Below are 16,169 nucleotides of genomic sequence, written 5' to 3' on the forward strand. Positions count from 1 at the left end.
TTTAATAATAGTAACAGTAATGGTAATAACATTTTTGGGTCACCCCTCTTTAAACCCCTTTAACCCCATTTACTCCTTAGCCTGTTTTGACCTTAATGACCAAGGCAAGTTTTCAAAATCTCACTTGTCCACTTATTTGGTAATAACTTTTACTTAAGAACGCTTTTACTTATGAAAGTGATTCTGAGATTTTTTTCCGTGACATTTTGTAGTTTACATTAGTGGTACATTTTGATATATTCAGCGATTATTGTGAAGGAGAAACTCCCAAAATTTGCGAAAAAAATGTTTAAATTATAATTTTTCTAGATTTTACATTTTCTGCTTGTATGACAAATAGTCATGCCGCACCAAATTAATGATTAATTCACATTTACTATATGTCTACTTTATGTTCCCATCATTTGATAAAGTGTAATTTTTTTTTATGCTCGAAGGTTTATAAGTTTTCAGTAGCAATTTTCCTGATTTTCACGAAAATGTAAAAAAATTTTTTTTTTTTTTTTTTTTTTTGGGACTAGTTCAGTTCTGAAGTGTAATTGAGGGGTCCTGTATGTTATCCCCATAAATCACCCCATTTTAGAAACTGCACCCCTTAAAGTAGTCAGAATGACATTAAAGATGGTTATTAACCCTTTAGGCGTTTCACAGAAATGAAAGCAAAGTGGAAGCGGAATTTTAACCCCTTAAGGACCGGGGGTTTTCAGTTTTTGCATTTTCGTTTTTCCTCCTTACTTTAAAAAAAAAATCATAACTCTTTCAATTTTGCACCTAAAAATCCATATGATGGCTTATTTTTTGTGCCACAAATTCTACTTTGTAATGACATCGGTCATTTTACCCAAAATTCTACGTCGAAACAGAAAAAAAATCATTGAGACACAAAATTGAAAAAAATGTCATTTTGTAACTTTTGGGGGCTTCCGTTTCTACACAGTACATTTTTCAGTATAAATGACACCTTATCATTATTCTGTAGGTCCATACGGTTAAAATGATACCCTACTTATATAGGTTGGATTTTGTCGTACTTCTGGAAAAAATCATAACTACATGCAGGAAAATGTTCTGACCCCTATAACTTTATAATTTTTCTGCGTATGGGGCATTATGAGGGCTAATTTTTTGTATTCATAGGACTTATTGATCGCTTTTTATTCATTTTTTCATGATATAAAAAGTGACCAAAAAGACACTATTTTGGACTTTGGAATTTTTTTGCGCGTACGCCATTGACCGTGTGGTTTAATTAACAATAAATCTTTATAATTCTGACATTTCCGCATGCGGGGATACCACATATGTTTATATTTATTTACTTTTTTTTTTTAAATGGGAAAAGGGGGTGATTTCAAACTGTTATTAGGGAAGGGGTTAAATGATCTTTTATTAACTTTTTTTTCCAATTTTTTTGCAGTGTTATATCTCCCATAGGGGGCGATAACACTGCACACACTGATCTTTTACATTGATCAGTGGTTTCTTATAGGAAACCACTGATCGATGATTCTGCCGCTTGACTGCTCATGCCTGGATCTCAGGCACTGAGCAGTCATTCGGCGATCGGACACCAGGAGGCAAGGTAAGGGACCCTCCTGCTGTGTCGCAGCTGTTCGGGATGCCGCGATTTCGTTCGTCCTCAACTTTGAACGCCGCGTCTAAAGGGTTAATAGCGCGCGGCACCGCAATCAGTCCCGGCTGTTGTTAGAGGCCGGGCCTGTCCCGCTATGACCATAACGCCGTGGCCCCGCGTTATAGAACGGGAGCGGACTCATAATGTACCAGTACGTCATGGGTCCTGTAGGGGTTAAAATTAAATTGCATTTTTGTTTATTTATTTTTTTTTTTTATTTTTTTTGCTGATTCTCCATTTTAATCAATTTTTTTTTTTCTGTACTGTCAGACAAATAGCAGCGATCGCCGGCCGGGGACAGGGACGCTTGGCTGTGCAGCACAGCGGAGCTCGATAAACTTTAAAAGCGCCGCTGTGAGTTTATTCTCATCAGTTTCATGTACATGGTGACGCGGGAAGTCCTCCCTAATCACCACATACATGAACCGGATAATGCGTATAAGGGATAATGGGTTTGAAATGACTGTACAGTGATTGTTATAAAGGTCACTTAGGACAGAAGTCACTTTGACTTGTCAGCCTCTACATATCTTGTTATTTTTACAGCTTAAACCACTAATGGCACAGTCTGCGGCAGACACCTGTACTAGTCCTGACCTTTTTCATTCTCTCTTGCAGTCTGCGGCAGACACCTGTACTAGTCCTGACCTTTTTCATTCTCTCTTGCAGTCTGCGGCAGACACCTGTACTAGTCCTGACCTTTTTCATTCTCTCTTGCAGTCTGCGGCAGACACCTGTACTAGTCCTGACCTTTTTCATTCTCTCTTGCAGTCTGCGGCAGACACCTGTACTAGTCCTGACCTTTTTCATTCTCTCTTGCAGTCTGCGGCAGACACCTGTACTAGTCCTGACCTTTTTCATTCTCTCTTGCAGTCTGCGGCAGACACCTGTACTAGTCCTGACCTTTTTCATTCTCTCTTGCAGTCTGCGGCAGACACCTGTACTAGTCCTGACCTTTTTCATTCTCTCTTGCAGTCTGCCTGCAGACACCTGTACTAGTCCTGACCTTTTTCATTCTCTCTTGCAGTCTGCCTGCAGACACCTGTACTAGTCCTGACCTTTTTCATTCTCTCTTGCAGTCTGCCTGCAGACACCTGTACTAGTCCTGACCTTTTTCATTCTCTCTTGCAGTCTGCGGCAGACACCTGTACTAGTCCTGACCTTTTTCATTCTCTCTTGCAGTCTGCCTGCAGACACCTGTACTAGTCCTGACCTTTTTCATTCTCTCTTGCAGTCCTCTCCTGCCAAATGCACCCAAGTCCCTTGAAACGCTCCATGTCCTTGATTCCCACCTCCCAGCAGACATCCAACGAATGGGGAGGGTCGGAGGAGGCTGCCGGACGTTCTGTCTTCCTCACCCCAGACCATGCGCCCCTCTCCCCACAGAGCAGCATCGCTTCATCGGGCAGTGAGCAGACAGAGGAGTTTACCTCCGGACGCAACACATTTCAAGAGGACGGGAGTGGGATGAAAGGTAGAAAACACGAGAAATGACATCACGTCTGATTCCCTGTAATTTAGAGCTTTGATATAATAAGCAGTTGTTGAGCAGCTGTCTAAGTCAGTGTTTCCCAACCAGGGTGCCTCCAGCTGTTGCAAAACTAAAACTTCCAGCATGCCCGGACAGCCGAAGGCTGTCCGGGCATGCTGGGAGTTGTAGTTTTGCAACAGCTGGAGGCACCCTGGTTGGGAAACACTGGTCTAAGTGATGCTGTGTAGAAGTACTTACGTGATTACTACCAGCCTGTTACCATAGGGACTCCTATTTCACATTTCTATGACCGGACAAGTTGATGTTGGGTATTAGAAGGGAGTGAAAGAAATGAAACACATGCATTGTGTCCTCCTCTAGGGCAGTGTTTTCCTCATTCTGCAGTTTGTCTTTTGCAGAACTACAACTCCCAGCTTGTGTGGCCAGCCTTTATCTGTAGAGCCATAGGATGTGGAACACTGCTCTATGGGGTTGTTTTTAAATTTTGGTCACATGTAGTTAGAAATAGCAACATTTATGGGGGACTGGGGCTAGGTAAGCATCAAGTTTTTGTTTGTTTTGCTTCCTCCATGCTCTGGAACCATATTAAAGGGGTACTCCGCCCCTAGACATCTTATCCCCTATCCAAAGGATAGGGGATAAGATGTCTGATTGCTGGGGACCCATGAAATCTCTCCTGCAGCATCCACTGTCATCTGGGGCACGGAGCAAACTTTGCTCCTTGCCTGATCACTGGCGATGCAGGGGCCTGAGGCTAGTGATTTCACATCCCCGCCCCTTTAGTGTAAGTCTATGGGAGGGGGAAGTGACGACCGCCACACCCCCTCCCATAGACTTGCATTGAGGGGGTGGGGCGTGACATACCAAGCCTCCGGGCCCTGCATCGCCAGTTATCAGATGATGGGTGCTGCAGGAGAGATCGCAGGGGGTCCCCAGTGATCAGACATCTTATCCTCTATCAATTAGGGTATACGATGTCAAGTGGAAAAGTACCCCTTTAAGGGAGATGAACATAAAATTGGGGGAGGGATGTCAAATGGGACATGTGGACATGAAATACTGGGGGGACGATATGAGGGGATGAACATGACTGGGAGAGGATTTTAAATGAAACGGAGGGGATTTCACCATGTTATATGGCAATCGCAATATTCATACAACCCTAATAATTTCATATTTCTCCATTTTAATTATGTGATCAAAGGAAAGGAGATTAGGGCAAAAGATCTGGAAGTTGTTTTGTACATTTTCTATGTATAGTAAAGGGATTGGTTCATCGCAGCCTAAGCCTTTGATGTGAGAGCTGGTGTAAGTTGCCCTCAGCTGATCACTTCTCCTGCTGGGTATGTGTTACATGGCAGCAGTTCAGATACATGCCGACCCGTGTAACTGAATACATGGATGGCCCGCGTCCACCACAGTTATAACCCCCAGTCCTTCAGTCATTTTCCATTCATGTCTAATGATCATAGATGCTATTTTTACTTTCTGCAGATGTTCCCACCTGGTTAAAAAGTTTACGTCTGCACAAATATGCATCGCTGTTCTCTCAGATGAGCTACGAGGAAATGATGATGCTGACAGAGCAGCACCTTGAATCGCAAGTAAGACAACACGTCCTTCTTTTACTAGTAGGATACCCCAATCTATGATAAATAAGCAACATAAATAAATAAGACCTATAATGAGGAATAGCGGGGTGGCACCACCAGTTAAGTACAGATTACAGCCCAATTATCGTTAGATATTACCCAGTGAGTGGGGGAGAGCCGGGAAGAACAATAGGGGTGCACATCAAATTTAGAAAAAAAGCTTTCCATAAATAGGGCACAATGTAGAAAATTTGATGGCACTCGTATTAAAAGATGCTGGCTCATAGAAAGGAACAGAACCCGCAGCAGTCATAGCTGTGCGGGGCGATGGCGACAAGCTTGTTTCGTGGTAACCCACTTCCTCTGGCTCAAAGCTGGAAAGAGACAGACAGCACAGCCGCCGTAGTTGCGCGGGGCGATGGCGACAAGCTTGTTTCGCGGTAACCCACTTCCTCCGGCTCCTAGCTGGAAAGGAACAGAAACCACAGCAGCCGTAGCTGCGGGGGGCGATGGCGGCAAACTTGTTTCGCGGTAACCCGCTTCCTCCGGCCAGAGGCCGGAGGAAGTGGGTTACCGCGAAACAAGCTTGTCGCCATCGCCCCGCGCAGCTACGGTTTCTGTTCCTTTCCAGCTATGAGCCAGCATCTTTTTAATATGAAGCAATACGTTTTTATAGATGAGTGCCATCAAATTTTCTACATTGTGCTCTAAATAAATAAGACTTTGCTGGCATAGTGTCCCCAGCTTATAACTAGAGATGAGCGAACTTACAGTAAATTCGATTAGTCACGAACTTCTCGGCTCGGCAGTTGATGCCTTTCCTGCATAAATTAGTTCAGCCTTCAGGTGCTCCGGTGGGCTGGAAAAGGTGGATACATTCCTAGGAAAGAATCTCCTAGGACTGTATCCACCTTTTCCAGCCCACCGGAGCACCGGAAAGCTGAACTAATTTATGCAGGAAAAGTCATCAACTGCCGAGTCGAGAAGATCGTGACAAATCGAATTTACTGTAAGTTCACTCATCTCTACTTATAACCTTATGATTTCTAAGCTGGACTGTGAGGTATGTGGTCCCACCCTCCCACATGACAGGCCCATTAGTCTTCAAAAAGACGTCTAGAGCACATTGGCCACACCTGACCGACAGGATAAAGGAGCTGCACTGTCCTCGTCTCTACTAGACCGTTTTATGCCCTTTGACTGGTGGAGTGATTTTTTTCCCACAGCAGCCAATCACAGCTCAGGTTTCACTTTATCGGAGCTTGTTAGCTGAGCTGTGATTGGCTGCTGTGGAACAATCACTCCCACTTTTTCTCTCACACAGTTTGATAAATATATACACCAACAAAAGAACTAGAGATGAGCGAACTTACAGTAAATTCGATTCGTCACGATCTTCTCGGCTCGGCAGTTGATGACTTTTCCTGCATAAATTAGTTCAGCTTTCTGGTGCTCCTGTGGGCTGGAAAAGGTGGATACAGTCCTAGGAGACTCTTTCCTAGGACTGTAGCCACCTTTTCCAGCCCACCGGAGCACCTGAAGTCTGAACTAATTTACGCAGGATAAGTCATCAACTGCCGAGCTGAGAAGTTCGTGACGAATTGAATTTACTGTAAGTTCGCTCATCTCTACAAAGAACCAATGATGTAAAATATTCCATTTTATTAAACGTATATCCAAAATGTAAAACTTACATATAAAATACAGTAGGAAATGTTAAAAACAAAAGGCACTGAGTTGACAACTACAGAAAAGGGGAGATGGTACAGAGCCCATACACATGGAATAGAGGGAACAATGATCAGAGAATCGGATAACATGAAAATCACTCAAAGTAATAGATATGGATGAATCAACAGTGATACAAGTGCTTGAATGAACAAACAGATCAAAAGCAGAGGTTAACATAAAGTACAATAGCCAGAAAAAAAACATGAAACATCCTGCCATATGTGCTGCCAACCTAACCGCTCCAACCCCAACGTACGTTTTGCGTTGTGCTTCGTCAAGGGGCGTGACACAGGAAATCAGTGTAAAAGTGTTCCTTTATTTTCAATAGCCTTTATCTTTATAGCTAGAGATGAGCGAACTTACAGTAAATTCGATTCGTCACGAACTTCTCAGCTCGGCAGTTGATGACTTTTCCTGCATAAATTAGTTCAGCTTTTAGATGCTCCGGTGGGCTGGAAAAAGGTGGATACATTCCTAGGAAAGAGTCTCCTAGGATTGTATCCACCTTTTCCAGCCCACGGGAGCATCTGAAAGCTGAACTAATTTATGCAGGATAAGTTATCAACTGCCGAGCCGAGAAGTTTGTGACGAATTGAATTTACTGTAAGTTCGCTCATCTGTATTTATAGCAGTTCTGCACTCTATGCGGATCCTGAACATAGGATCTGGAACCATTTTTTTAGTCAATCGATCAAAAATTAAAGGGGTATTCCAGGAAAAAACTTTTTTTTTATATATCAACTGGCTCCAGAAAGTTAAACAGATTTGTAAATTACTTCTATTAAAAAAAATCTTAATCCTTTCAGTACTTATGAGCTTCTGAAGTTAATGTTCTTTTCTGTCTAAGTCCTCTCTGATGACACCTGTCTCGGGAACCGCCCAGTTTAGAAGCAACTCCCCATAGCAAACCTCTTCTAAACTGGGTGTTTCCCGAGACAGGTGTCATCAGAGAGCACTTAGACAGAAAAGAGCAACCTTAACTTCAGAAGCTCATAAGTACTGAAAGGATTAACATTTTTTTATAGAAGTAATTTACAAATCTGTTTAACTTTCTGGAGCCAGTTAATATATATAAAAAAGTTTTTTCCTGGAATACCCCTTTTAAAGGAGATAGAAAAATTCATCCCCCATCCTGATAGGGGATAAGTGTCTGATCACAGGGTGTCCAACTACTAGGTCCCCCCCTCCCTGCGATATCTCACATGGCGCCGCAGCTCTTCTCCTGAATGGGCTGTGTCAACCACCGCACAAAACCGGTGGCTGATGCCCCCTCCATGCATCTCTATGGGAGAGTGCTGCACTTGGCTCTCGCATAGAGGTGATGTGCCAGATTTGTGTGCTGGTCGACACAGCGCAGAGAGCCAGGGCACTCGCTATGTGGGAGATCGCGGGGGTCCCAGCGGTCAGACACCCTGCAGTTTGACATTAATCCTTAAAGGGGTACTCCACTGGCGAGCGTTCGAAACTAAATGTTCCCAATGCTGTTTAGTGTTCTGGGGGTCGTTCACGCCCCCTCAATGCAAGTCTATGGGAGGGGCATGATTACCGTCACGCCCCCTCCCATAGACTTGCATTGAGGGGGCGTGGCTGACCCCCAGAACATTAAACACGGAATGCTGGTCAGCGGAGTAACCTTTTAAGATACCTGAGATAGTCCTTGCGTGATCCGACTCTTATCCTCTATCCTGTGGATAGGGGACAAGTGTCCGATAACTTCAGTTCCCCTGACTACCCCTTTAATTGCAGGTCCCGAGGATAATATTTACTTGTGTGTTTTTCAAACCAAGATGATTTCTGATGTCCAGCTTACATTCATTTTCACCCTGTTCTGCCTGTTTTTGTTTTTTTCTCCTAGAATGTTACTAAAGGGGCACGGCATAAAATAGCTCTGAGCATCCGGAAGTTGCGTGAGAGGCAGAGTGTGCTTCGATCCCTAGAGAAGGTAAGAAGTCTGTGTATTTTCTGCATTCGATGTTCATACCCAATTTTGGCTGTTTTTTTGCAGAACTGAAAGTGCTTTGCTAACATGGAAGAATTCAGGAGACCGTTAATAGTTTCTTGCTGAAATATTTTCAAATACACTTTTCTGGCTTTTCATTTGAGTGGCACCATAAATGCGCTAACTCCCCAACTTCTATTGATAGGATATTCTAGAGGGAGGAAATGTACGCAGCGCCCTCCAGGAGCTTCAGCAGATTATCATTACACCTATCAAATACTACCGGCCCAATCAGACAGAATCAGTAAGCAGCGACCAGGCTTCCCAACATCGGTCTAACCAGGATTCTGCCAGCAAAGGCTCCAATGAGAATGAGCCGCCCGCAGGTCTGACAGCTGATGGCTTCCAGCAACAAAGTGCTCCATCTGGTGACTTGGAGACATCCGTGCCACCTATAGCAGATGGTGACATCCCTGGGCAACTTACCAGAGTGCTGGGTAAAGGTGAGTGCGCTGTTGTCAGACCTTTGCTGTGTATTTGTTATCCTGCACAGTCTGTATGATGTCTGACTTTGTGTGGTTTTTTTTTCCTTTCCCCTTTATGATTTTTTTTATTTACTCTCATATAAAATTACAATATAATATCAATTGCATTTTACAATACACCCCATTACACCTACCCCTACCCTCCCAAAAAAAAAAAACACTTCAACAACTTATATTACAAAATCTGACTCTTTTCTTTTTGAATAGTCTGCACACAGCTGTTGGTATCCCGGCCGGATGAGGAGAACATAACCTGTTACCTGCAGCTACTAGAGAAGTGCCTGACGCATGAGGTATAGAAAACTAATAAAGCCAAATATATAATAGATGTCTAGCTACTTCACTTTATGCAAATATAAATCATATTTACCCACAATTTCCTTGTTCTGTTTGCCCACAGGCATTTACCGAGACACAGAAGAAAAGAATACTCTCCTGGAAACAGCAGGTCCTGAAGCTGCTCCGAACATTTCCCCGCAAGGCGTTACTGGAAATGCAGGGGTACAGACAACAGAAGGGGTGCAGGTGGGCTGTATATGGGAGTTGTAGGGTGCAGGAAAGGGGTTGGAATAATAAAGAATACGGGTATGTTCACACAGGGTGGCTATGCTGTGGACTTCCCTCACCCAAATCTGCAGCCGTAAATCCACACCAAATCGTGAACATATTGCTGCAAAATTTTATTGTTGTGGAAGAATAAAAAAAAACGATGTAATCGAAATCCACATTTGCATATTTTGCCGTGGATCTGCAGTATTTACACAGCAAAATCTAGAACTGCAGGTTTATAGTCAGATTTTGTCTTTTCCATAGAGTGGGAGAAAAAAATTAGAAAATCTGTACCTCAGGTTAAAGGGGTACTCAGGCCCTAAGACATCGTATCCCCTATCCAAAGGATAGAGGATATGTCTGATCGTGGGGGTCCCGCTGCTGGGGACCCCCACAATCTCTCGTGCAGCACACACCTATCTGAGCTCCACACAGCGCTGAAGGCGGAGTCTGAAGCCTCATGACCACGGGGCCGGAGTAACGTGATGTCACGACAACGCCCCCATGTGACATATTGCCCCGCCCCCTCAATGCAAGTCTATGGGAGGGGGCAGGAGATTGGATTAGACATCTTATATACTATCCTTTTTGATAGCGGATAAAATTTCTTAGGGCCGAAGTACCACTTTATTATACGTGCAGTTTTTGTGCTGATCTTTTACACCGTACATTGACAAGATGTCTACAGATTCCATCCACCCGCAAATTAACTAAAAAAATTTGATGTATCCACTTCGTGTGAATATACTTTTTAGTAGTTCAGGACTGTAATCTGTAAACTATTAACAAACCATTTGGATTGAATGGAATTTTGTACTTGTCAAACATGCGCATAATGCGTTTTTAAGATATCTATACTATTATGTAACCACTAGGTGGCAGCACAGTTTTCCTAACTATAGATATGCAGCGTGTAGAGTTGTATTGGCACTGCTCATCCAAACAACCTGGGCCTCACATGAGGACTATGAATCAGCTGTGTAGGTACAGTCACCTATCGGGAGGATATAGATGGTGGTGCGTAAAATCCCAAAAGTCCACAAGCACAGATAATGTCCAGAGAGTAAGAACGGGACTGCACTCGCCAATGTTGAAACCCAACACCTTCTTTATTCCGGAATACAAAACTTTACATACAGCAGGATATTCGCAGGTGCGTTCACTACAAACGAGCGACAATTGTTTCGCGCAACTGCGCGAAACAATTGTCGCTCGTTTTTAGTGAACGCACCTGCGAATATCCTGCTGTGTGTAAAGTTTTGTATTCCGTAACAAAGGTGTTGGGTTTCAACATTGGTGAGTGCAGTCCCGTTCTTACTCTATGGACATTTATCCTAATTATAGATATGGATCGGCTGTCTCCAAGTTTGGAAGGTCAGGAAAGTTTAAAAAAAAAAAAAAAGAGTGGGGCAGGATACGAAAAAATAATTTAAAACAATTTTTACCGAAAAGCTACAGAGCACTCTACCACAGGTCTGTTGGTAACATTGTACCTCAGGCTCTATTCACATCACGTAAAGCCCTTACCAAAAATCCATACCTGTAATGCAAATGTCATTTTGGCTTGCATCTGGGTAACTTTTTTTAAATTTTTTATTTTTTTTTAGGATGCAGGATAGCGTAGCCTACGGTGCGGTTTGTCTCAATTACGTATCCTCTAATCCACTGATGTTCTCGCCTTTTTTACAGCTGGGCATTTGCTTCAAATTCCCTCCCCATAGCTGGATCTGTGGGGCCATCCTTGGCACGAAGAGGGCAGCGCCCATTTCAGATGACCCCAAGGGCTGTACCACCTTCTCGGATTGGCGTACTCAGTCCTGGTTCAATTGGAGGAGTCTCTCCCCGGCATGCACTTACCGGCCAAAGCACTGGGAGCCAGGGTCGACAGGTGAGTAGCTGTGATTTGTAAACACAATTGACCATTGTTCATTTATAGACCAGAGCGTAAAGATTTCCCTGTCTTGTAGAACCTGTGGTTTGCCAATCCTGGAGGAAGTAACAGTATGCCATGCCAGAGTCACAGCTCGGTGCAACGCACCCACTCCTTACCCGTGCACACTTCTCCACAGAGCATACTTAAGTTTCCACCTGGTAAGTTACTGAAATGGAAGGGATTCTTAGATTTGACTCTTGGTTTACTTCTAAATTGACCTTTTAAAGGAAAAAAAATTTTTCATTTTTTTTTAAATCAACTGGTGCCAGAAAGTTAAACAGATTTGTAAATTACTTATATAAAAAAAATCTTTACCCTTCCAGTACTTTTTAGCAGCTGTATGCTACAGAGGAAATGTATTTTCTTTTTGAATTTCTTTTTTGTCTTGTCCACAGTGCTCTCTGCTGACACCTAATGTCCGTGTCAGGAACTGTCCAGAGCAGGAGAAAATCCACGTTGCAATCCTCTCCTGCTCTGGACAGTTCCGGACACGGACAGAGGTGTAGAGAGCACTGTGGACAAGACAAAATAAATAAGACAAAATAAAGAAATTAAAAAAGAAAATAATTTCCTCTGTATCATACAGCCGCTAAAATGTACTGGAAGGATTAAGATTTTTTATTTTTTTTAATAGAAGTCATTTACAAATCTGTTTAACTTTCTGGCACCAGTGGATTAAAAGAAAAGTTTTCCACCGGAGTACCCCTTTAAAGCAGATCCAGAATTATACCCTATTCCAGTGTTTCCCAACCAGGGTGCCTCCAGCTGTTGCAATACTACAAATCCCAGCATGCCCGGACAGCCATCGGCTGTCCGGGCATGCTGGGAGTTGTAGTTTTGCAACAGCTGGAGGCACCCTGGTTGGGAAACACTGCCCTATTCACAAGAAATGGAGGCGATCGAAGGAGTTCCGACCTCTGTGACCCCTACCGATCTTCAGATGGAGTAGCATTACACAGGCAGTTCTTCATTCATTCTCTGAGGGGCTTCCGAACATTGTGGAGCTTAGCCTTTGGCAGAAGCCCCATTAAGAGTTACTGGAGCAGCAGTCAAGCATGTATGCGATGATTGGGACAAGCACCCAACCTTTCCTCTCTCGGACAGGTGAGCGATGCAAAATAAACGAACATCTATAGAAGACTTAACTACTGAGAAAAACAGCCCCCTATTATGGCCTTATTCATTGGCACAGCTGATCAGACACTGATCACCATTGTCCTGTAGAGGGGTGACCACTGCCTCTATTCACTACATTGCACTCGTTGTGTAGACTACAAAAGACCCCTTCTGTCTCCCGGGCTCCCATGCCATCCCTGACAGCCGATACCCACTCTTGCTGGATTTTAGGAACTTTAGGGCAGTGACAGTAATGATTCCATTCTGGTGGCCGCCGCTGAAATACTTCGACGGTAGGACCGCACCGCTCTGCGCCGTCACCATTGACTGCCATGTAGTGCTCGCGGACTTCCGCGCAAAGAATGCACATGTTCTTTCATTGCGCAGAACAATTTCAGCGGTGGAAACCCATTCACACTGATGTTCACAGCACGGAATTCCAATCGTGGAATTCTGCTCACGGAATTCCGCGGGAATTACTTAGTGTGAACATACCCTAAAAGACAAAGCGGTAGGGTCCAGACCTGCGCTGCTGCTTGTTAAGGGATATACAATGTAGTGTAGACTTGGTCTCTATTCTGTTAGCGCAGTTTTCAAATACCCATTTTTCTTTGTAGATTGCCAGGTTCCTGGTGCAGATCTGGAGATTAATCCCCGGCTGGAGTCTTTATGCCTGAGTATGACAGAGCATGCGCTGGAGGGTAAGGCCACATTTAGTGTGACACCACATATTACTGCAGTGGGCTATAACCCATGCTTTTTCTGGTTTCTATAATGTTAAACAGTGGTCTCCAACCTTTGCTTTTCCAACTACAACCCTCAGCATGCCCTGCCTGTGATGCTGTGTATGTGCTGTTGTGGTCTTGAAACCACTGAAAAGCCACAACTTGGATTCCACTGGCCGAAAGCTTTTTGAAGGGGTACTCCACTGCTCAGCATTTGAAACAAACTGTTCCGAACGCTGGAGCCGACGCTGGAAGCTCGTGATGTCATCACCCTGTCCCTTTATGACGTCATGCTCCTCCCCCCTCAATGCAAGTCTATGGGAGGGGGTGTGATGACTTGCATTGAGGGGGTGGGGCTATGACGTCACGAGCTCCCTGCTCCAGCGCTCGGAACAGTTTGTTCCGAAGGCTGAGCAGCGGAGTACCCCTTTAAGGAAGTCTCCTCTAGTGACCCCTCTGCATTCAGAGATGGCTCCCAGGAAATGGGAAACATAAAAGCTGTGTACAAGATGCCTAATGTGCATGACTTTTTTATTTTTAACCCATTTTAAAAATGCTTTTCGTTTCTGACAGAGGGTACAGACAAGACCTCAACAATCTGACAACGCACTCGTCGAACCCTTCTCTACAAGAGTCTGCAGATTCCATACCTTCCCATGACCTCGGCCAGGGAAGTGACAAAGCTTTCCCACGATACCCCCTGAGGCCGTCACTACATCATCCACCCACTGCGTTCTAATACTCGTTTCAGCTATCATAACTTTTTAACTTTGGTTTAATATCCAAATACACACGGCACCGCTAAGCGTTCATGTTGAGGAAGGAGCTTTTTCTGTATATACATGTTTACCATGACGTGGTTACATGGGGGGAGCTTAATGAAGAGTCTTTTCTGGTGCGCACACTTACACCCGCCATGCACTTGGAAGGGTCACAGTGGCAGATAGCCTGGTTGTGGTGAGCAGGAAGGAACATAACTTTGCCAAGACATGTAAAAGCTCGGCAGGCGAGGTTTGCTAATCTGTTGTTGAGCCAGGAGCTCCAGGGAAGGCACCTCTGCCAGGCAAACACACTAAGCTAAGGAACAGGAACTGTTCCCACTACAAGGACTGGCATCTGTCAGACAGGATGCTGCCCCGTGCGGTCACTTGTCTACTGCCGATCAAGAAGAAGGGACATGTACAAGATCAGGGCTGTCTAGTTGGCTCAGCCCAAAGGAGTAAAATGCCCCCAGTGTTAGTCAGCACTACTCCTAATGCATGCAAGGATAGAACACTTGTATGAATGGCAGAACAGTGTAACGTAATAGACGCTGCCATTCTGCAGAGAGAGTGTGTGGTGGTGCTAATCTTCAATAAATGACGCAACCTACTGTTATCTTCTCGGGTCCGCAGCCCACACTTCTACGGAATCATCCTTGTGAGCGACTGTCTCATCGGACACACACAGCCTCCCTCCTCTTGCAGCGGTGGACTCGAAGCCGCCTCTGTGCCACACGCGGAGCGTGGAGGCAAAGAGCTGGGCAACGCCGCCAAGACTGCCTGTGGCCACCTTCTCCAAAGTATTTTCAGAATAGCGCTAACTATTTATTTCTAACATAGAAACACGGCTCCTTTTCTGATAGAAGACAAAATTGTTATTTTAGATACATTTTATTATGAATAACTTTTGTTATGACTATGGCTGGTAACCATGAGTACAAATTATTAAAAGAAAATATAAAAATATTGCCGCAGCGTGCTTGTGGTTTGTGGTTTTCCTTCCATCCCGTAAAATGTTCAGTGCAACTCTGTTCTTTCCTGTACGTATGCACAATAAAAATACAAAAAATGTCCCTAACTCGCACCAAAAAAAACGCAGGCATCAAATAGTATAGTGGAATTTATTGTCCTTCACATACACGGACAGTGTGTATCTGAAGGAGACGTGCTTTCTCCGGAAGCATTTGTTATATAATATATATATATATCGTATTTATCGGCGTATAACACGCACTTTTTAGGCTAAAATTTTTAGTCTAAAGTATGTGTGCGTGTTATACGCCGATACACCCCCAGGAAAGGCAGGGGGAGAGAGGCCGTCGCTGCCCGCTTCTCTCCCCCTGCCTTTCCTGGGGTCTAGAGCGCTGCTGTCGGCCCTTTTCACCCCCTGGTTATCGGCGCCGCTGCCCGTTCTGTCCCCCTGACTATCGGTGCCGGCGCCGATAGCCAGGGGGAGAGAAGGGGCAGCGGCACCCATTGCCGGCGCCGCTGCCCCGTTGCCTCCCCCCATCCCCGGTGGCATAATTACCTGAGTCCGGTCCGCGCTGCTCCAGGCCTCCGTCGTGCGTCCCCGACGTCATTGCTATGCGCTGAACGGCGCGGCGCTCTGACGTCATGCGCCGCGCCGTGCATAGCAATGACGCCGGGGACGCACGACGGAGGCCTGGAGCAGCGGAGCAGCGCGGACCGGACTCAGGTAATTATGCCACCGGGGATCGGGGGAGGCAACGGGGCAGCGGCGCCGGCAATGGGTGCCGCTGCCCCTTCTCTCCCCCTGGCTGTCGGCGCCGCTTCTCTCCCCCTGGCTGTCGGCGCCGCTTCTCTCCCCCTGGCTGTCGGCGCCGCTTCTCTCCCTCTGGCTATCGGCGCCGGCACCGATAGTCAGGGGGACAGAACGGGCAGCGGCGCCGATAACCAGGGGGTGAAAAGGGCCGACAGCAGCGCTCTAGACCCCAGGAAAGGCAGGGGGAGAGAAGCGGGCAGCGACGGCCTCTCTCCCCCTGCCTTTCCTGGGGGTATATCGGGGTATACACGCGCACACACGCACCCTCATTTTTTCATGGATATTTGGGTAAAAAACTTTTTTTTACCCAAATATCCGTGTTATAGGCCGGTGCGTGGTATACCCTGATAAATACGGTGTGTGTGTATAT

General features: G+C 45.2%; 1 protein-coding gene across 2 annotated transcripts in view; it reads left to right on the forward strand.

Moving 5' to 3' along the window:
* Nucleotides 1–14,982, forward strand: part of SAMD4B (sterile alpha motif domain containing 4B) — a 43,428-nt gene extending 28,446 nt beyond the window's left edge. The window contains exons 4-13 of one of the 2 annotated variants that reach the window (XM_056539169.1): nt 2,868–3,107; nt 4,620–4,729; nt 8,304–8,390; nt 8,593–8,890; nt 9,140–9,225; nt 9,333–9,457; nt 11,171–11,369; nt 11,449–11,572; nt 13,148–13,231; nt 13,829–14,982. In XM_056539169.1, the coding sequence (XP_056395144.1) occupies nt 2,868–3,107; nt 4,620–4,729; nt 8,304–8,390; nt 8,593–8,890; nt 9,140–9,225; nt 9,333–9,457; nt 11,171–11,369; nt 11,449–11,572; nt 13,148–13,231; nt 13,829–13,857 (1,382 nt within the window). In that variant the 3' untranslated portion in view covers nt 13,858–14,982. The remainder of the gene's footprint in view (nt 1–2,867; nt 3,108–4,619; nt 4,730–8,303; nt 8,391–8,592; nt 8,891–9,139; nt 9,226–9,332; nt 9,458–11,170; nt 11,370–11,448; nt 11,573–13,147; nt 13,232–13,828) is intronic. The other variant, XM_056539170.1, reaches the window with a different exon arrangement.
* Nucleotides 14,983–16,169: the final 1,187 nt, after the last annotated feature.

The sequence above is a fragment of the Hyla sarda genome, chromosome 9 (assembly GCF_029499605.1).
Source record: "Hyla sarda isolate aHylSar1 chromosome 9, aHylSar1.hap1, whole genome shotgun sequence".
NCBI classification, from domain to species: Eukaryota; Metazoa; Chordata; class Amphibia; order Anura; family Hylidae; genus Hyla; species Hyla sarda.